The sequence below is a fragment of the Eptesicus fuscus genome, chromosome 14 (assembly GCF_027574615.1).
Source record: "Eptesicus fuscus isolate TK198812 chromosome 14, DD_ASM_mEF_20220401, whole genome shotgun sequence".
Taxonomy (NCBI): domain Eukaryota; kingdom Metazoa; phylum Chordata; class Mammalia; order Chiroptera; family Vespertilionidae; genus Eptesicus; species Eptesicus fuscus.
Window position 1 is genome coordinate 15,218,247 of NC_072486.1, and position 21,998 is coordinate 15,240,244.

General features: G+C 41.3%; 1 protein-coding gene and 1 pseudogene across 1 annotated transcript in view; one reads left to right on the forward strand and one right to left on the reverse strand.

The window, feature by feature from the left end:
- The window catches only part of ITGB8 (integrin subunit beta 8), a 78,493-nt gene extending 78,068 nt beyond the window's left edge, over positions 1–425 (reverse strand). The window contains exon 1 of the mRNA XM_008148286.3: positions 294–425. Within this exon, the coding sequence (XP_008146508.2) occupies positions 294–420 (127 nt within the window). The 5' untranslated portion in view covers positions 421–425. The remainder of the gene's footprint in view (positions 1–293) is intronic.
- A 6,228-nt stretch (positions 426–6,653) lies between these two features.
- On the forward strand, positions 6,654–6,937 carry LOC114234067 (small nuclear ribonucleoprotein E-like; annotated as a pseudogene).
- The last annotated feature ends 15,061 nt before the right edge of the window (positions 6,938–21,998 follow it).

Below are 21,998 nucleotides of genomic sequence, written 5' to 3' on the forward strand. Positions count from 1 at the left end.
CTGCTCTCCCAACACCCAGGAGCAACACACAGTATCCTCGCTTATAATTAGTGATGGATGTCACTCCAGGGCGTTCATGCTTGACACCTGGCCTCCCTCAGGCCACATGTGATGGGGGATGGTGCCGCACACTAGCCTTCTGAAGTTCTCTGGGCAGATGGAGGGAGACTGAAACCCGGCCACTTAACTGGCCGGGATGCTCCTCAGCCCTTGCAAGACCTTTGAGGAAGAGAAGAAAACAAAAGACACACACACACACACACACACACACACACACACACACACAAACTTACCACTTTGGCCCAGTCCAAGGACAACTGAAAACACCCAGGCCGCCCGGAGGAGTGGGGCAGGACCCGGCCGGCAGTTCTGCAGGCAGACAAATGCGGCAGTAAGAAAAGCCAGGGCCGAGCAGCACATAATGCAAAGCAGCCCACACAGCGCCCGCCGCTCGGCTGCTTTCTGGATGCGCGCTCGCGCCTCCCGGGCGCACCTTGGGGCCCCGCGGACCAAGGGTCGCTAGGACGTTTCCAGCAGGCCCGGCAGGCGGACCCCGCGGCTCGGAACTAGCGGTGCAGGTACGCTGGCCCAGGCGCCGCTCGGCATCTCAGGGCCCCCGCGGCCCTCCCAGCTCGGCGCGGTGGGTCCCCGAAATCTCTGCGAGAAGCGCCTCCTCCGACTGCCAAAGGCTCGGGGCGGCAACGCGAGCGAGGCTCCGCAGCCAGCTCCGGGACAAAGAAAAGGGCTTTTGTTTCTCTCCAGCCGACGGGAATTCTGCTGCATAAATCAGCTTAGCGGAGAGCCAAACACAATCAAACCCAAACAAAGCCCGAAGCTGGGGGGAAAAACCAGCCTAATGTACATTCACTGGGTGATGCTGCATCTGTGGGAGGGGACGCCGGTGAGGCCAAAGGGGAAAACAGTCACTGTCGCATCAGTCAGCGAGAGCTTCTTCCACAGGTGGGCAGGGAGGCCAGCTCCACTTCGTTGCAGCTTTGCAGCCTCGTCCGTGGACCAGCGGGCGAAGTCGAAGTGGCAGCGTTCTGGCTGGCCGGGAGGAAGCTGGGGGCGCCAGCAGCCCGGGGAAGCGGCTCCGGGAGCGCCCTAAGAGCCACCGCCGGCGCTGGCGGACCCAGAGCGAGGCATGGCAGCTCCCGGCTTGGGTAGGAAGGAGTGGAGCGCACCGCTGCGGGGGTGCTGAAGCCCGGCCTCGCGGGGCGGGAGCTTCGTGCCCTGGTTCTCTTGGCCTCAGTGTACAGCTCAGATGTCCGGCCGTCCAGAGCCCGGGCTGTTGGCGCGCTCCGGGGTGCACCCCGTGAGGACGAGAGGGAGGCCAGTTGGTGGGGAGCGGGGAGGTGTGGTCCTGCCCGGGCCCGCGGGTGCGAGGGGTGGGGAGGTGACTCCCTGGGTGCTGGTAGTTGGGCGCGCTCAGGGCCCTGAGTTGCTAGGAAACCGCCCCACGCTACGGAGCGCCGGGTCCCGGCAGCCGAGAGGCTCCGCGGCTGCTCGCAGCTACAGCGAAAGCTCGGAGTAGCGTGGGCGGGACATTAGTGAGGCATGAAGTCACCGCGGCCCACACTCGCTCTTTGTTTTGCTCACTCCAGCTCTTTTTCTCCCCCTTGACTCTGATGGTTGCCATTCCCATAGTTCACGTGAACTCCTGAAGCGTAGCCGTACAACGGGAATCGCACGCCCCGTTCTTTTCCCTCTCCTCCCCGAATTCCTGCACCCTAACGCGCGCCCACCGGGTGCAGAGGCTCGCTGGGCGCAAGCGGCAGCTGCGCGCAAACCCCAGCCTCTCGCCCCCGGCTCAGCGCACTCCTTTGTTTGGAGATACTCTAAGCTCGGCAGCTGCCGCCTGCACAGCGGAGTCCGGGAGCCTCACCCCACCTCCAGCACCCTCTGTTCTGCGAGCGCGCACTGCCTACTTTTGCTTGCAGAGCTAGGAGCTCATCCTTTCCCCCACCCCGAGACTGCCCCGCGTCTCCCTAACACTTGGAGACTTGACCCGTCCAAATATGCTGGAGTTTCCAGCCTGCAGGAGCCGTACTAGAAGCTGCTGGCCGGGATTTCTCGTGGCTCCTCCACTCGGAGCATCAACCCTGGGCTGGGCAGCCCTGCTCTTTCCAGGGTCTGGTGGTTGGCTCTGGGCGTTTGCAAGTTATCTTGGGTCTTTTGACCTGAACGTCAACTTCCCAATAAACGTAACAAAGAAGTTACAAAGGCCGGCGAAACAGGAGAGAGAAGCGAGGGAGGGAGGTGGGATGGCATTTCTGCTGCTCGCAGATCGGAAATTTAGGTGCCTGCAGGAAGGGGTGTTTTGCTGCGCATCTGTCGGGAAGCCGAGCGCCTCCTCGGGTCCTGTCACTAACAGGCTAGGCCGAGGGAGAAAACCCAGTCCTCCGGATGGAAAACGAGGCAGTTTCCAATCAGACCGAGAGTGATGCTTCTCTTTTACCTCTAGGGGCAGGCGTGGTTCGCCCTGGTTAAGTCTGACCTGTTTCCCACTAGCCGCCTGCCAGCCTCTTTCAAAGAGCAGCCTCCCCTTACAGGCATCAGACCCGTCCAGCCAGGTCAAGGTGAAGTATGCCGGAGTTTCCCTCTGTACTTGCTTAATAGTTTCCATCTCCATATTTGGAGTAAAAAAACAAGTAGGAGGCTTTCTCTCTCTCTTTTTTCTTTCTGTTTTCTATTTGTTAACTGAGTGAATGGAAAGTACCTGATTAATAAACCACAACATTGAAAACCCCCCCTTTTCAGGTGTGGAGTGCACATCGAAGCCCACAGAATTAGCCAAGCAGACCAGGAACCCCGTTGGAAAATTACAAGTGCCCTGGATCTACAAAGCAGGTTTTTTGTTGTTGCCCTTGTTTTTTTTTTTTTTTTTTAGAGAGAGACCAAATGAATAATTCAAACCTGAAAAACTGGTACTTGTACGCACAGCTCCACTATAGGCAATGTACGCTAAATATGTACAGTGAAATCCAGCTCAGCTTCATTATTTATTTTCTTTCCTTAGTTCCAACTTTAAACAACTATAGTTTTGCCTTTTGTGGTCTTAAAGGAAAGGCCTGAGAAGTGGCTGGGTGGGGATGAGGACTTGAAATTTAGGCACAAAATGAACATACTCAAACTCTAATTAGTACTCTTCAGTGGGGTAGCATGTGTATTTTCCAGAGATTATTTTACATCCAAAGGAACGCAGCCACCCTTGAGACAGTGCAGTGCTGTAATAAAGAAAAAAAGCCATAATTCCTATAAGGGTGTGTGTGTGTATTGTAAAGAAGACTTCCACATTTTGTTTTATGAAGCCCAGGCAGATATATGTCAGGAAGCCACTTTTATGGAGTTGTTGAAGAAAAAGCACAGCATCATTTATCGCCACTTCCCAGTTTCAAAGAGATTTACAATCTGGTTATCAAAATAAAGTAAGTCAGAATATCCCAGTTGTGAGACTGTGATCCTTATAAGTTATTTACAAACAAGTTATCTGTACATTTTGGTCTATAAAGTTAAAAGTGAATTCTCTTGAGTCCTGCAAATAATCTGTAGAGTTTTCTTACAGTAAATATAACTAGTGGCCTAGAACAAAAAAAAAAAGCCCTTGTTTTTAACAAATGCCATGGGCCACTACAACTCATTCTTTTTCCTGTAAGAGAATTACAGCGTATTGTGAAGGCATGTGGTATTATCTTCCTCATATTACCTGAAAAATTCTAACAGAGAAAAAAGTGTTCCAGATTAATTCCTGTCTTTATCATGTTCTGCTGTCTTGCTTTGAAATTTCTGACAGCTAATTTTTCATCATTTGTGATAATGAGAGCAAATGAAATTCACAGATAGTGTCAAAGTAGTAACATTTTAGCTATTCATTCCAGCCTTCCTATCATCAGATTCTTTTAGTTGTTAATAAGTCATAAAATTAGATGAATTAACTTTCTTTCCTACTACTTTAACCTTGATTTCTCACTAACTCAGTTTATGGTGAGAATGAATAAGATATAGAGGAATCATAGGAATGAGAGAAACATCTGGGAGACTGCCCTTTTCCGGTATATTCAGCCTTTTAACTAGATTTTGTACAAATTATTGACCTCATAGTTACAGCTAAAACCATATCCACATTTTAATATTACAGATGCTCCTCAATTTATGATAGGGTTATGTCCTGATAAAACCATCCTAAGTTGAAAATACCATGTCAAAAATGCATTTCACCCACCTAACCTACCAAATAGCATAGCTTAGCCTAGTCCCGTGGTCGGCAAACTGCGGCTCGCGAGCCACATGCGGCTCTTTGGCCCCTTGAGTGTGGCTGTTCCACAAAATACCACGGCCTGGGCGAGTCTATTTTGAAGAAGTGGCGTTAGAAGAAGTTTAAGTTTAAAAAATTTGGCTCTCAAAAGAAATTTCAATCGTTGTACTGTTGATATTTGGCTCTGTTGTCTAATGAGTTTGCCGACCACTGGCCTAGTCTATTTTAAGCATGCTCAGAACACTTACATTAGCCAGTTGGGCAAAATCACCTAACACAATGAATGCACTGTAGAGTATCAGTTGTTTACCCTGGTGATGGTGTGGCTGAGTCCAAGCTATGGCTGGCTGCCACTGTCCAGCATCATGAGAGAGTATCATACTGTGCATATCACTAGCCAAGGAAAGATTAAAATTCAAAATTTGGAGTACGGTTTCTACTGAATTCATGTTGCTCTCACACAATTGTAAAATAAAAAAATTGTAAGTCGATTCATCGTAAGTTGGGACCACCTGTATCAGAAACTGGTATCAGAGATATGTAATAAGTTTAACAGATATTCACAAGTTGTCTATAAGCTTGCTTCATCCATAGCTCTTAGGAGATGAAACAGTCCAACCTTTGAGACATGTTATTGTGACTATGACTTCAAGCTTCTTCCAATGATAAGGAATATAAGCCAGTAAAAGTTACGTTTCACTGAAATATTACATAAGTTACTGTTCTCCATACTGAGAACTGAGCACTGCCTCCAACGTAACTACCTGTAGAGTGATTCCTTAGTTCTATTCCAGGAGTTTCTGACTTTGTAGATCTGGTGTGGTGCCAGTGACATGCATTATTATGAGTTTCTAAAATGGTTCTTTATGCACTGAGGTTTAAGAACCCCTACCATAATGGTTTAATACAGAGATTCCTCAAAGGCCCCATGTGTGATTATGGACAAACTCCAGTATCAGGTGCAAAGTCAAAGAAAAATGAACTGCTGGAGCCCGTTCTCTTCCCAAGTTATTCTGTGGATGATTAACTCTGAGATGTCAATGTTTTAGGCTATAAAACTTCCATAATTAAGTTCGGGAAGTGCTGGGTTAAAGTTAAGTGAAATCATTTACTGGAGGATTTTCCAGAAACTTAACAGGCCGGAATGCAATTGGATTCTCCAAAGGGAGAACCCTTTATTCGGGGAACATTTCACAGGCTAGTTTTCTGTCAAGTACAGCGGTGGGACTTAATCCTACCTTACAAATGTGGAAACTAAGAACCAGGTTGGCGAGGAGACTGGCCTCACTTCAGTAGAATTCCTGAGCAGGCAGGGATCAGAGCTCTGATTTCTTCTCTACCATCTCATATCGATGATGACTTTTGGTTTCAAGTAACAGAGTCAGACTGTGTCTGCCATAAGTAAAAAAGGAAATTATTGGAAGAAAATTGGGAATTTATAGAATCAGCAGGAGGCTGAGTGACCAGGATTGAAAAGGCCAGAAACCAAGGAAGGAGGCATAAGCAATAGCAGTATTGGCCAGGTAGCGATAATGCTTTCTAATCATCCCTTCATTTTTGGACAGCTGGTTCCAAGTTTCACAATCCTGGTTGGGAATGTCTAATTTTCAGAACTTTAGTAGGCGTGGAGTGTGAGGAAGAGGAGCTCTTCCCTTTGGCTTTCTCAATGGAAAATCTAATTCTGTTTCCCAACAACATGACATAAAATTGTCTTAGGTTAGTGAAGGGAGCCTTGCAAAGTGACGAACACTCATTACTCACATATCCCAATTTCCACATGCTACAGCTTTTCATTACAGCTGGATTTTGGGCAATGATGCAGCTTTAATTTAGCTACCCTGCCCACTAACCCATGCTTTGGTTAGCAGTTCTAGTTATCTGCATGGGTACTTTTGAATAAAACATTTTATCTGTGCATAGTTTCATCCTAGCTTTGCATTATCCTTCCATAGCATGCAGCAAACTAATGCTTATTTAGCCTTTAACTCATTATCAGAATGATTATAGAGATGTGGTATCTGAATTAACTTTTTAATTTACATTCTTTATTGGCCAAGTCTGCAACAGATGCTTTGTTGACCCCCCTGTGTCCCTTCAGGCATACTGCTTCATTCCACACAGCTAGAAGTGCTGGGGAATGAACACTTCTCAACTGAGGACTGGCCCGACAGGAAGTGGGGTATAAATACCCTAGCTCCATGGCTCCTTCTTTGGAACCACCTTGGGTCTTGTGTTCTACACCAGTGTATCTCACGCTATTGTTGGACCAGTGTTTTATTTTCAGTCCATCATGGATTGTTACTTTAAAAAATGAATTATAAAAAATGGGTGTCATCTTAATTTCAGAAATGGCTCTGAGGGAGCAGGCGGCTTAGTGTGGTCTTTGTTAGCTTCTACCATGGCATACCATGGCCAGAGCCAAAAGGTGCAGAAGGTGATGGTCCAGTCCATAAATGTCATCTTCAGATACTTGCAAAATAGATCTCGGATCAGGTGTGGCTTTATGAGCAAGTGAATATGTGGATAGAAGGCTGTATCATTGGTTTTGATGGGTATATGAACCTTGTATTAGATGATGCAGAAGAGAGTCATTCTAAAACAAAGTCAAGAAAACAACTAGGTCGGATCATGCTGAAAGGAGATAATATTACTCTGCTACAAAGTGTCTCCACTTACAAATGACGTAATGAAGTGAGAAATCATTGAAAAGCAATACAGTTTGTGCTTTTTAGGTGTCCTTTTTTTTGAGAGAATAGTTCTTATCTATTTATTCATATTGGCTTACAATACCCTTATGTTACTACCAGATGACAATAAATGATGTTGAATTGTTTTTATTAAAAAAGTGGGTGTCATAAAAGTATCCAATTGTTATAAAAGTTTCTAAATATTTACTTTTACTTTTTATACATTCTTTATACTGAAGCAGTCTCAAACAGTTCAAGGACTGGTACTGTCACACAATACATTTTGAGGAATGTTGAGTCCCTTTGTCCCAGGTTCCTTACAGGAGTAAGTGCAATTGCTCACAGTGATAACTGTATTCAAGCATATCCTCTATTGGATGCCTTTCCCTCCCTCATTTCCCCTCTGCTTCCTGGTATTTCCTTGTCTCAGGGTCTTCTTCTAGAGGAACCTAATGAAGACAAGTAATTAAGGAGCCTGGAAACTACTCTCTGGTGTCCTCCATCTGTGAATTTGAATTTTATTCTTGTCTAGCTATAAGGCAACCCAGAGAATAAAAAGCACTAGGGCTTTGGAATCTGAAAAAATATTAATTTTGAACCTGCTACTTACTTAGCTGTAGAACCATGAGAAAATCATTTAACTTTCTTGTGCCTCAGTTTATTTATTTATGCAATGATGAAATTAAAATAACTACCAGAATTGAAAATTAAATACCAAGATACTGCCCTAGCTGGTTTGGCTCAGAGGATAGAGCATCAGCCGGTGGACTGAAGGGTTCCGAGTTCGATTCCGGTCAAGGGCACGTACCTTGGTTGCAGGTTCCCCAGGCCTGGTTGGGGTGCAGACAGGAGGCAACCAATTGATACGTCTCTCTCACATCGATGTTTCTCTCTGTCTCTCCCTCTCCCTTCGACTCTTTCTAAAAATCAATGGAAAATTATCCTCAGGTGAGGATTAACAAAAAATAAAATACCAAAATACCACCACACTTCTATTAGAATGGCCAAAATCCAAAACATCAATAGCACCAAATGCTGGTGAGGATGTGGAACAACAGATACTCTCATTCATTGCTGGTAGGAATGCAAAATTGTATAGCCACTTAGGAAGACTTTTGTGGTTTCTTATAACACTAAACACTTACCATATAATCTAGCAATTGCTCTCCTTGGTGTTTATCCAAAGGAGTTGAAAACTTACATCCACACAAAAACAGAATCTTTATTCATAATTGCCAAAACTTGGAAGCAACCAAGATGTCCTTTCATAGGTGAATGGATAATGAACTGTGGTATGTCCAGACAATGGAATGTTATTGAGCACCAAAACGAAATGAGTTATCAAGCCATAAAAGACATGGAGGAACTTAAATGCATCTTGCTAAGGAATATAACCCAATGTGAAAAAGCTACATACTATATGATTCTAATTACATGACATTCTGGAAAAGGCAAAAATATAGAGATAGTGAAGAGATGTTTGCCAGAGTAAGGGGGCTAGGGATAAATCAATGGAGCACAGGGGATTTCTAGAGCAGTGAAACTACTCTATAATACTACAGTGGTGGATACATGTCATTGTACACTTGTCAAAACCCATAGAATGTACAACATCAAGACTGAACTCTAATGTAAACTATGGCCTTTGAGTGATAATGATGTGTCATTGTAGGTTCATCCATTGTTACAGTACTGCTTTTATGGGATCTTGACAGTAGAGGAGGCTATATGTGTGGAGGAGTAGGAGGTATATGGGAACTCTCTGTATTCAATTTTGTGTGAACCTAAAACTACTCTAAAAAAATAATCTATGAAACACACACACACACACACACACACACACACACACACACACACTACCAAATAAGATTATTGTGAGAATCAAAGTGGAGGTCATTAATGAAACATTATAGAAGTCATCATATATTTTCTCAAGGGTTTTTGCAATGCTAATTTAGGTTATTTAAATTTTATACTATAAACAACATTGAAAATGCATAAATGCTTCAAGACTTTCATATTGTCATAAAAATAACATCAAATATCTTTGCTTTGCTTTATACATAACTTTCCTTTTCTGGTAACTATACAATTCTTTACCCACATTGATAGATGTAATGAGCATGTCTTTATATAGAAGCCTGTAATCCTAGCATTCTTTATGACAGTCTAGTTCTATGTCTCCTTAATCAAAGCACATTGTTCCACAATCTTTTTGGCCTGAAGTCATCCTTTTACAGTTTGACATGAAAGCTTTACTAATTTGTACATGATAGAGATGACATACTTAATACTGCCTTTTATTTACAATTTAACATGTTTAAACTTATATGTAGTCAGGAGGTTAAGTAAATATATATGTTTTAAAAATTATTACTTTATTGCTCATTACTCTGAATGTGTAGCATTTTAAGGATCCATGACTAGTTCTCTCAAATAAAGGTATCTCCAGACATTATAAATACAACATTTCACTATTGACATAGTTCATCTGTTGAGCCATGGTGGTATGTGGACTGATTTGCACATCATTATACTGTTAAAGGTCTTTGCAAACTTCAATAACTCACAGTGAGTCCACGACTAACATTCCCCCTTTCAGCATTTTCTCATGATCACATTGCCTCTGGAGAATGAAGTCACTACAAATTTTAAATTATTCTAATCAAATTCACATGGTATTTTTATTCTTGGAATGCTTCCATTTTCAGCCCCCTTCTCCAATTTCAAAATTACTTCATGTTTCACCTTGAAGAATGTGACCTTTTAACATAGTGAGGAAATTCTTTGTAAATTAGGCATAGGATATTCAATTTAAACATCCATTTAATAAATATGTAAATATTTATTGAACATTTAGTATGTGTAAAGTGATAGGTCCTATGGAAAATACAAGCATCAGTAAAACTCAATCTTTTCTCAAAGATATTATCTTACTTGGAAGTAATATGTAATAATAAAAATAGATGACTAAGTTGGTAAATAGAATAGCTCAGAAATATATTCTAATATCAATAATAATTTAACATTACACAAAATATACTTTGAAATCAATGAAGAAGGAATAAATAATTTAATAAATGGTGTTGGGACAATTTGTTAGCTATTTGTAAAAACACATTAATTTAGAAAGTTACTTTATACCAGAAGACATTCCTGATGGATTAGAGTAATATAATTTTTATTACTAATAAAACTTTTTTCTAAATGTGAAAATGATTTATCCAATTTTAAAGAACAGATCAACAAATTTGATGATTTCTTTAAAACTTACATGTTTATAAATATTTCAGAAGCAGATAAAAATACATACCATAGAATATGTTCCTACAACTAAATCAGAAGATGTCTCCAGTAGATAAATGGGCAAAGAGCATGAGCATATGATTCGAGGATAGGGAATACAAATACTTAAAACCTAGGAAATGTTCAGCTTCATCATTTTTTAAAAATGTTAATTTTAAAACTGAGATGCAAGATTTACCCATTAAACTTTTCAAAATGACAATACTTAATGCTAACAATAGAGGGTTGAAATAGGAACTCATTTATAGTGGAATGGTAAATTGGCTTTCTTGCAATCAGTTGGCAACATGTAAGAAAATCTTTAAAGTATTTTAAACACTAATCTTATGTCTGTGAAGTTTGTCCTCTGAAAATTCAGAAATATAAGAAAATTTTATAAAGATGCACATTTCAGTATGATAAGCAATCACAACAAAAATGCAATTGATACTTTCCATCAATCGAAACCTTTTCAAGCTAAAGTAGCAGAGGTTATCAAGTTTTTTAGTGTGTCCTAGGTATTATTGTTCTGTCTTAGGGACGTATGCTGCCTAACCCCTGTCTTTTATTAGTTAACAAATTACATTAAACCCACCTCAGTGAAAGGTCTCTAGTCTTTTCCTTTCTATTTAAAGATTTTACTGCTCCTGTAGTTCAGACTTTTCTCTTCCTTTTTTTGAACTCCCAGTCATCTCATCCCCACATTGCCAGGAGAGCTTTTCTTCTGAAACACAAATCTAATCTTATCCTTAAAAAAATAACAACAACCTTTTATGGTTTATCTTATGCATTTCTCCAATCATTCTGCAGGCCTTTAGCATCAACTATGAAACCATAAATATTCTGGCCCCACATCATATTTCCAGTACCATTTTCCATGACATCTTCCTTCCCTCTGGCCAACTCCATTTACCCTGTTCTACAGAACAGAAACCTGATTTTCTACAAGCACTTCCCCTTGCCTTTTCATAGGCTTTAACCTCATCTCAGCTGACATGATTTTCCCCCCCTTTCCTTCTCAATTGTCCTGTTTGATTGTCAAGAATCATTTATAATATGCCTATAAAAGCTTTCTGAATTCCTCTAGGCATAACTACAGTGTCTTTCACTTTTAAGTAATCTTAAATAAAACGGTTTTCATTAAAAAAGTAATGTGTTTTTAGTATAGTAAATTTGAAGCATATATTGCATTTTTATGGTGAATTTTATTTGTTTTCTTAAAAAATAGAGCTTTGCTCATACTGGATTCACCATTTTTGTTGTTAATATGCAGGGTGGGGCAAACATAAGTTTATAGTTGTGAGGATGCTAAACACAGAGTTTATTCTTGTGTTTTTGTTTATTAATTTTTATAGTATTTGCCATATGAACAACTGTAAATCTACTTTTGCCCCACCCTATAAATTCTTCATGAGTATCTTTCTATGTTATATGTTACTAGAGGCCTGGTGCATGAAATTCATGCACGGGGGGAGAGGGTGTCCCTTAGCCTGGCCTGTGCCCCCTCGCAGTCCGGGACCCCTCGGCATACATCCCTCTCACAGTCTGGGGCTCTCACAGTGTGGGACCCCTTGCTTCTTACTGCCTGCCTGCAGTGGAGGCAGGAGAGGCTCCCGCCACCGCCACTGTGCTTGCCAGCTGTGAGCCCAGCTTCTGGCTGAGCAGTGCTCCCCCTGTGGGAGTGCACTGACCACCAGGGTGCAGCTCCTGCATTGAGCATCTGCCCCTGGTGGTCAGTGTGCGTCATAGTGACCGGTTGTTCCGTCGTTTGGTCAATTTGCATATTAGGGTTTTATTATATAGGATTCCCTAGTGAGTTTGTTGTTCAGTTTACTTAAATACTCTCCTTGACTCCCCCAGATTCTTGGCATACTCAAACTGGGTAATTTGAGGAGAATTTATTAATGAAGGGGCTGTTTATAAACATGGGGACAGGGTGTTAGTGATAGTGCTATATCCTTGAGTTAGAAACTGTGGGGACATGCATCACTATCCTTAGGCTTCAGAGGGCAAAAGAAGGGTGCATTACTGAATCCCAGAGATTTTGAGTGTGTGAATACCAACTGACAAGCTCTGTCACCTTTGTTCAAGAGTCATAGCAAATCTGAAATAAACTACCCCTACTTTATTCTTTTCCACTTTTCTGATTTCCTATCAAGACACACTATTGGCCAAGACCATCCCTAAGCCAGAGGTCTTGGAGCCATAGCTGGAGTCCAGAAAGGCTGGACCCTCAGGCATAAAGAAAGCAAAAAGTAGTGGGAAGCTGGTGCAACAAATGAAATATACCTGGCATGTTCCTAGGATGGGAGGTGGGTTGTTTATCATTTTGACCAGCCTATCTAATAAAAGAGTAATATGCAAATTAACCATCACTCCGCTACACCCACAAGCCACGCCCACCACCCAATCAGGACAAGTATGCAAATTAAGCCAACCAAGATGGCTGTGGCCACGGAATGAGCAGGAGGCTTGGGTTTCCCCGGCAATGGAGGAAACCAAGCTTTCCGCACACCCTTCCTGGCCCAGGCCTCCACTCAAGACTACAAAGTTTCAATTATAGAAGATAAATGAATCCCAACAAAAATGGTGGTGGCCACAGAGAAAGCAGGAGGCTTGGCTCCGCTTAAGGCTACAATGTTTCAATTATAGAAGATAAATAAATCCCAGATACCAGGGCCTCCGCTTGGGTCGTGGGGGGTGTATGTGTGGCCGGCCTGCAAACCACCACAGGCCCCTTGCCCAGACCACCCCATGCCCCAAGGGAACCCCCACCCTGATCCTGGAAACCCTTCAAGGCAAACCAGCTGGCCCCCACCCATGCACCAGGCCTCCATCCTATCTAATAAAAGAGTAATATGAAAATTGACCATCACTCCAACACGCAAGATGGCTGCCCCTATGTGGTCAAAGATTCTGCCCCCATGTTGACACAAGATGGCCGCCACAAGATGGCCAGAAGGAGAGGGCAGTTGGGAGGGACCAGGCCTGCAAGGGAGGGCAGTTGGGGGCGATCAAGCCTGCAGGGCAGGGCAGTTAGGGGTGACCAGGCTGGCAGAGGAGGGAAGTTGGGGGTGACTGGGCCCGCAAAGAAGGGCAGTTGTGGGGGACCCAGGCCTGCAGGGGAGAGCAGTTGGGAGGCGGGGACCAGGCCTGCAGGGGAGGGCAGTTAGGGGCAATCAGGCTGGCAGGGGAGTGATTAGGGGGTGATCAGGCTGGCAGGCAGAAGTGGTTAGGGGCAATCAGGAAGGCAGACAGGCGAGCAGTTGGGAGCCAGCAGTCCTGAATTGTGAGAGGGATGTCCGACTGCCCGTTTAGGCCAGATCCTTTCTTTATGCCTGAGGGTCCAGCCTTTCTGGACTCCAGCTATGGCTCCAAGACCTCTGGCTTAGGGATGGGCTTGGCCAATATTGTGTCTTGATAGGAAATCAGAAAAGTGGAAAAGAATGAAGTAGCGGTAGGATCGGGCCTAAACAGGCAGTCAGACATCCCTCGAGGGGTCCCAGATTGGAGAGAGTGCAGGCTGGGACACCCCCCCCCCCGTGCACCAATTTCGTGCACTGGGCCTCTAGTTTTAATAATAAACATATTTTCATGAATTTGTAATTAAATTCTCAAACAGGATTCTTTTCTTAGGAAAATTCTTTCCAAGGTGAAGTTACTGGGTCTAAGATTTGATACATTCTCAAAGTTTCTGATACTTCCTGCCAAACATCTGCTTTTCCAAAGGACCCAGAAAAATAAGGATTACATGACTTGATGAGAAGCTTTGCCTAGTTAAGATCCCAACCCTGGGGAATGATTGTGTCCTTGGAAATGGCATCTTAAGGCAGGCTCCAAGCAGGAAATGGAAAGTAGTTAAGCTGGGTAATTAAAACCTATAGGGAAGGTTTTATGGAAGGGAACAAGTGAGAGGGCATATAACAGTGGGAAGACGTTAGCACCCTTGGCTTGAAGGGTCAAGAAGAGGTAGTATTGCAAGGAACACACACACAGAGGACACATGGGGAGCTGTATAAAGAGAGTCTCCAGATAGGAAGATGGGAGCCAGTCAGTGAACCAGCAGGGAAAGAGCAGGCAAATAAAAGTGCCGATGTCAATTTCTCTCTATCCTCCAAACTCCTGCCAATGCCCCAGATAGGCCAAACCCAATGGAAGCCAGAGATAAGTAACCTTTCAATGCAATCTATACTGGCCAGCATCCTGGGACACAAAGAGGGTAGAGAAGGGAACTGGATGGGCAAATGGAAAATATCTAATACATTTCACGTTAAGAGAGATCAGATGGCCAACGGAAAGGAGATTGGCTTTATTAAGATAGCCGTAATCTATCTTGGCAATATTAGCAAAAGAAATATAACAATTGCTCCTTAGTCTAAATTTCACACTTTTGCCTAATAAGTGTTTGTATTGCCGCTAGCTAAGGTCCCTTGCCTCTCAAATATACCCCTGTTTGTTTGGGTTTCCTGGGTCTTCTTGACTGACTGTTAAATACAAGTTTCAGAATGAAATATGAACATATAAGTTTTGTTTGGCCCTCATGCTATCTGCCTGTAGAGTGGTTTAAAAATTGTTGGCTTTGCCCTAGCTGATTTGGCTCATTGTATAGAGCATCGACATGTGGACTGAAGGATTCGATTCCAGTCAAGGGCATGTATCTTGGTTACAGGCTCAGTCCCGGTCCTGGTCTGGGTGCGTGCAAGAGGCAACCAATTGATGTGTCTCTCTCACATAGATGTTTCTCTCTCTCTCTCCCCCTCCCTTCCACCCTATCTAAAAATCAATGGAAAAATATCCTCGGTGAGGATTAACAACAAAAGAAATTGTTGAATTTTTTTAAATTCAGAAGATTTCATAAAACCCTAATTTCAACTTCTCCTGAACAATCACAATATTGGCCACAACTGGGCCTACATTTCTGCAAGGCAGTGAGCTGAAACTGCATGTCTGCTGCCACATAAGAAGGAACCCAGGCTCTCTAGTTTGCCACACTCCTCACTACAATCTACTGTATATTTGAGTTAGTGTCCATTTTTCACTGCGAGTCTGATGCTGCTTTCTATATACCTAGGCTGGGTTTGTTCATATATGTTACGTGCCTGAGTCCTGTAGACATTTAAGTTTGTGATCCCTTCCTAGTGTCTCATGGACAAAGCAGGCAGTGCCCAGCCTCTGATTCTTTTTGTTTCCTTGGGATCAACTGAACATTCAGTATCAAAGCAGTAGGAACTACATGATGGCTAATGGGATGTGACATAAGTCAAATCATACTATCTTTTCACATTTCCTTTTACCAAATAGTAATTACCTGTTACCTGCTCTGTGTCCTGTCCCTCACCACTTTCCATTGTGCCTATTCTCTCTGTGTTTTATTTTGCCTGCAGAAAGTCATTTAGAATTATAACAGCTTCTCTCCCATTAAAGCAATTTATTTTTATGAAGCTAGACCCTGACCAGTTGTTTTGTGGTCCTAGAACTATATAATAATATGACTGTCTATTGTGGACACCAAAGACAGTATAGAATACTAAGCAACATCAGATTTTATCATTTACATGCAATGTTCAGTATGACATAAGGCCTAGCATCTTTAAGAAACTACTTATAAATACTCTTTAAATTATTAAAGGATAAAATATAACAAAAGTTGAAGAACTTAAAGGTTCATCTTCAATATTTTACCCAGATATCAAACAATATATCTCTAGAGAAGGGAGAGAAGTACCCACTCGGTGCATAATTGCCACACGACCTTCCTTTAAAAAGACACCAGAGCTTGAAAAATCATCCCCAAACCTTATTCTTTCTTGTTCTTTCCTTATATATTTAGGCCATAAGACAGAAGATTCAAGAAGGAACTATTATAATACACATACATTTATGTTTTGAGGAAGGTGAAAAATTATTTTTGCTAACCAGGAACCCGATCCTTAAGACTAAGCAGGATTCATAGAGATAAAGGTCTTGGTAGGACATGTTAGATTAAGTGAGTGATTAAAGCTTTTGAAGTAGAACACAAGAAGTTTCCTCAAGGCTTCGTCATCCCGAGACCTAAAAGAACCCGGAGCAAACAGGGTCAGGAAGATAAAGGCTGGTACCAGATGGAGGAGTGGCAGATGTGGGGGTGAAGAGCAGGTGTGAGTGAAAAGTTTAAAGACTAAAATTAAGAGTTTTAATAAGATGAATAAACCTGAGGATCTAAAGTATAAAATGGTGACTATAGTTGATAACACTACACTACAGGGCAGGGACAAAAGAATAACTACCCCTACTTCATTCTTTTCCACTTTTCTGATTTCCTGTCAAGACACATTATTAGCCAAGCCCATCCCTAAGACAGAGCTATCCAGAGGTAGTATAGGTTTGAAGCCTAAAAGAGAAGTAGAAATATTACTATAGATTTGGGAGTAAAGATATGCAAGATAGTACATAAAGTCATGGACATTCTATGGGGGAATATATAGAAGGATTATAGAATACGGCCAAGAAGATGAATCTGGGAAACATAGCAATTGAAGGTTGAGACAGGATGGTCAATGGAGCAAGAGAACAATGATACTAGAGGCTCACTAATAGAAACCAAAAGAGCTGAAACATTTCTAAAAGGAAGGAGTTATTCAGAAGGTCAAATGCTACAGAAAAATCAACTACCACAAAGGCTTCCAGTTCTCTACTGGATTGGAATTCAGGAGGTCACTGTTATTGCTAGGGAGAGCATCCTCCATGAAGGACATGTTAGGAGCCCGAGAATAGTACATGAACAAGTTGAAGACATCTTTTGAGATGCTGAAAAGAAGTCAGAGAGTCACCTGAGAGGGTGAGACTTCTGCATTTCTCAAAAAATCTTTATGTATAATGTCATATTTCATATTTTAGAAGATAAGTATGGAAACTTTTGTTTGGGATCACAATCCTATCTAATAAAGAGGGAATATGCAAATTGACCCTTACACCATCACAAAGATGGCAGTGCCCACAGCCAATAAGGAGGGAATATGCTAATTGACTGCCACGCCCTCAAAGATGGCAGCGTCCACAGCCACAAGATGGCGGCGCCCAGTCCCCTCAGCTCCTCCAGGGCGGCAGGTGCACAGCAAGGCTGGGCCCACTCTGCATGCCTGCCTCCAGAGTCCCCCAGTCCCCTTAGCCCCCCAGCTGCCCAGGGCCAGCCTGAGGTGTAGGCAAGCCTTGGATGGCAGCTGCCCAGCCTCCCAGGGCTGCCCGAGGCTCAGGTAACCAGGGCAGGCCGAGGCTTGCGCTGCTGGCAGTGGCAGCAGCAGAGGTGTGATGGGGTGTCACCTTCCCCTGATTGCCGGGTCACCTCCTACCTCTGAAGTTTCCCAGACTATGAGAGGGGGCAGGCCGAGCTGAGGGACCCCCCTCCAGTGCATGAATTTTCATGCACTGGGCCTCTAGTATAAGTCATATTGATAAGACCGCTTTCCTGTTAGCAGCTTACCTGGAAGAAGCAATTGATATTTTAGATTTCAGTTGAAGAGGAAATACTATATATAAAACTTGAATTAAATATTAGTAATCAAGGCTTTTATAATACACATGAAAAATTGAATACTGGAAAGGTAAAGTGACTTAAAGTTGCTTAACTAATTAGTGACAGAGGCAATATCACTTGGTTTTGATAGTTAGATTTGATTTTCATTCATTAAGTACATCTATGTGCTAGGCATTATGCTAAGTACTTTCTACTTATGTTATCTTTCAATCTTTAAAACTAATTATTATATCAGTACTATTATTATTAACATTTTGGAAAAGATAAAACTGAGTCAAATGAGATAAAATAGCGTGCCTAAGATCACATTGTAAATGGTGGACTTAGGATTTAAACTTAGGCAATCTGAGTAAAGGGCTAATGGTCTTAATCATGACCATTTTCTAGCAGATATAGCACACACACTGTACAATTAACATTGAAACCATTAGAGACATTCATATTTCCCTTTTATAGAGAGGAAGCATAATTTTAACATTAAAGAGTCTTTCTGGTTTTGGCTTTAATGGGAAAGAGTTAAAAACAGAAAAGCTACAACTCGATAATTACTAAAAATTTTAATTTATTAAATTGGTGTTTACCTTTGACAATTACATTTTGAAAAGAAAAGTGCAGTTGTTTTGTTTTAAACTGCAAATGTAATTTAATAATAACATGTTCAGAAAAGCTTACTGTCATGATGTAATAATACATTTTTGCCAAGGTAATTATTTAAATAATAGGCTATTTCACATTTTTTTCCTTCTTCATCCAGGTCATTTGAAAAAAAATAAGCAGACATTCATCTGCTTAGTATCGGAGGCAGATGGCAATGCATATGCCTCACTAGTGTTTTTCAGAGTGTGGGTGACAAAAAAAGTCCTAAATTATTTAGAAGATTAACCTCAACAGGAGACCATCCTATTGAAAACTTTAGTCAACATCTTGAACTATATAAATTATATGAATGATCTAATTTAGCTTGACACTCCAGTGGTAAAAATCTACAAACATTACTGATGTTTTTATGTCCACCTTAAGCAATTAATGGAAAATCTAGTAAATAGAGCTGATATTTGGTGGAGATGTGCATAGCAGACTGAGCCCATTATATAAGAATTGGCTGTTCAGCATTTACTAAATGGTACTGCTTACTGACTTAACAAGAATGAACTAAGCCTTAGGGTTTGCTTCCATCCCAAATAAGTGCAGAAGGATGAAGTAAGAGTCTGGCACCAGATTCTTTTCTTGCCAGAGCATGATAGGCTAAGTGCATGAGAGCATGTAGACCAAAGGTTCTCAGTGGGGCAAGGAGGAGAGGGGTGCCCACAAAATTCCCTGCCAGGATTTTCCAACTTCACTCTCTAGACTCCACCAACACTTCTCACAAGTTAGGAGTCAGAATCTCCAGGAAAAGGGACCAATATTTCTGGTTCTCATGTTTAGTTACACATTAGAATCACCTAGGTACTTTTAAAAACTACTGGCATCAAATATTTTTTGAATCAGAATCTAGAGTTGGGGATTGAGCTGGTATAAATAGAGTTAGTACTTAAAAATGCCAAAATATTATAGTAAAAATAAGAATTTCAGAAAAAAAATAAAATTTGACAAATTTTTCTAATTTTTAGCTAGGATTGGGCACCACAAGTTCACCTATATAGGTTTAAAATCCTCACAGATGACTCTGATATTCTAATTCTGTGCCTACTCCCTCAAATACACAATTTTCTCAAGTCCTGGCTTGAGAACTCTAGACCTATATGGTGGTGAAGAAAATCATGATGGTGAGAATGGAGTACCTCACTGCTGGACTAGATCTGGGCCCAAGTTTCTCAACTTCTGCACTATTTAGGCTTCATAATTCTTTGTTGTTGTGGGGAGGAGCTATGCTGTACATTGTAGGGTGTTTACCCAGCATCCCTAGCTTCTACTTACTAGATGTCAATTGCATTTTCTCCCCAGTTGTGACAGTCATTAAATGTCTCCAGAAATTGCCAAATGTCCCCTGGGAGGCAAAACCATTCCTGATTGAGAACCATAGATCTAGGAAATAAACTAAAATGAGACCTAGCAAGGAAGTCTGGATAGAATCAGATATCCTTAAATGCAAACTGGAATGCATGAAGGTTTATCTAGGGCTTTATGTTTTATCCAAAGAAGCCATAGGAATATTTGGAATTTGTTCTAATTATCTATTCCTCTATAAAAAGCAAACAAACCACCACACTTCAAACTTAGTAGCTTAGAACAGTGACAACATTAGTTTTATTCACAAATCAGAAATTTGGCCTTAACAAGGTGAGATAATTTGTTTTTGCTTTACTTGGATTGCTCAAATAAAATTTGATGGCTCGAATCATCTTAGACTTCACTCACATGTCTGGTGGTTGATGGCTGGCTGTTGACAGGGGTTTCATCGGGAGTTATAGCTGAAAGACCTGCACGTGGCCTTTCCTTGTGTCTGCTTAGCTTTCTCACAGCATGGTGGCTGGATTCCAAGGGCAAGTCTCCCAAGAGAACCAGGCGGAAGTTATGTTGCATTTTATTCATTGGTCTTGGAAGTCACATAGCATCACTTCCACTGTAGTCAAAGTCTGTCCAGATTCAAGGAGAGGAAACATGCACCCTTTCTTTTGGTGGAGAGATGTCAATGTCACCTTAAAGGAAAAGCGTAAAGGTATGTATTGTACAGTCATCTTTGGAAAATGCAGTCTGCCACAAAGTTGAAAAGGCAGATCATTTAGGATTGCTTACCTGGAGTCTTATGACAGTGCTATCTAAAGATTCTTCTAAGGACCACCTATAGTAATAAGTTGGGGAATATGTGTTTCAATTGACAATTTCTGGACTTATCTCTTAAAGATTCTCACTTGGCAGGTCAGCTTTAGGCATCTGGTATCTGGTTTTTCAAGAAGTCCTCAAAATAATTCTTGTGCGCATTAAGACTGTTGTTTGTTTATACAGATGCTTTAATCATTTTCACATTTCTATTACATATTTATTCATTTTCTTCTGTGAAACAAGGTGGTGATACAGAGAGAGCTTTGAGGAATGTAGCTTTCAGAGAGTTGCTGCAAACATGCCTTCGCATTTGTAATATGCACATGTTACTTGTCAAAAGACACTTTGAAAGTAGTGTTGCTGATTGGGGTTTTGTGGACATTTGATTTGTTTTCGTTTCCATGCATGTCAAAATGAAAAAGGGAAAGAGATAACATTATAGTACAAGTCAAGAAATTTGGGATTTTTTTTAGTTTAGTTTTATGGTCAAGTTTTATGTTACATTTGAAAACTATATTTTAAGCTTCAAAAGAAAAACCATTTATAAAGATGCAGCTGAAGTTGCGTCATTAGGACAGATCCTTTTTAGAAACTTAAAAGGATAATGTATATGGTAATGTGAATTCCCTTTTCAAGGAGCATCTTAAAAAATGTGGGAAATAAAATGCTAGCATAGGGCATCTCCCTGATTTGAATTTTGCTGATCAAGCAATGACCTAAAATATTCATGTGAAAACAGCATGTAAAAAAAAAAAAAACCCACCCAAAACCTTTGTCCAGTCAAAATAGAATGCAAAAGCTCATATTTTACTTGGAGTCTACTACTATTAACTTGCCTGAAAAACTGATAGCAGGGTTCCCAGCTTTAGAGAAGAGGAAAAACATGGAGTTAGGATATGGAGCTACAGTCCGGCACAATGAAAACTAGCAGCAATTGAAGCAACATCAACAAAAATTTAATTATTTCAAAACAGATTAGTTTTCAGTTTTTCAGAGTAAAGAAACCCCCATTTTTTCCTCACTACATTTAGAGGTACCACTATATTACAGAGACACAGCAACTATTTCTCAATATTGTAAGCCTGAGTTTTAAAAAGTTTCATTTATTTAAAATATATTCTGTTTAAGAGATTAGGGAAATATTTAACAGTTTTAGAAAAAAATCCCTTTAATTGGTTAAAATTAAATAAACTTTGATGCTTTTAATACAAACTACCATTATCCATAAATTTTTTTTTTTTTAGATTACTTCATTTGCAGAAGATGCTAGATAATGTGTTTTTTAACTGGTGTACAATTAGGTCATTCTAATTACTTACATAAAACTATTGTTTTTGCTAACTTAAAGCTTAGGTGTGATATAAAATCTAATTTATATATTTAAATCTAATATGGAAATCTATATCAGCATTTCAAACTATATTTATATCAGCAAATGATAACAATCTGGGAGAGAATGGCAGAACCAAGTGGTCATCTGGCCTACCACCAAGTC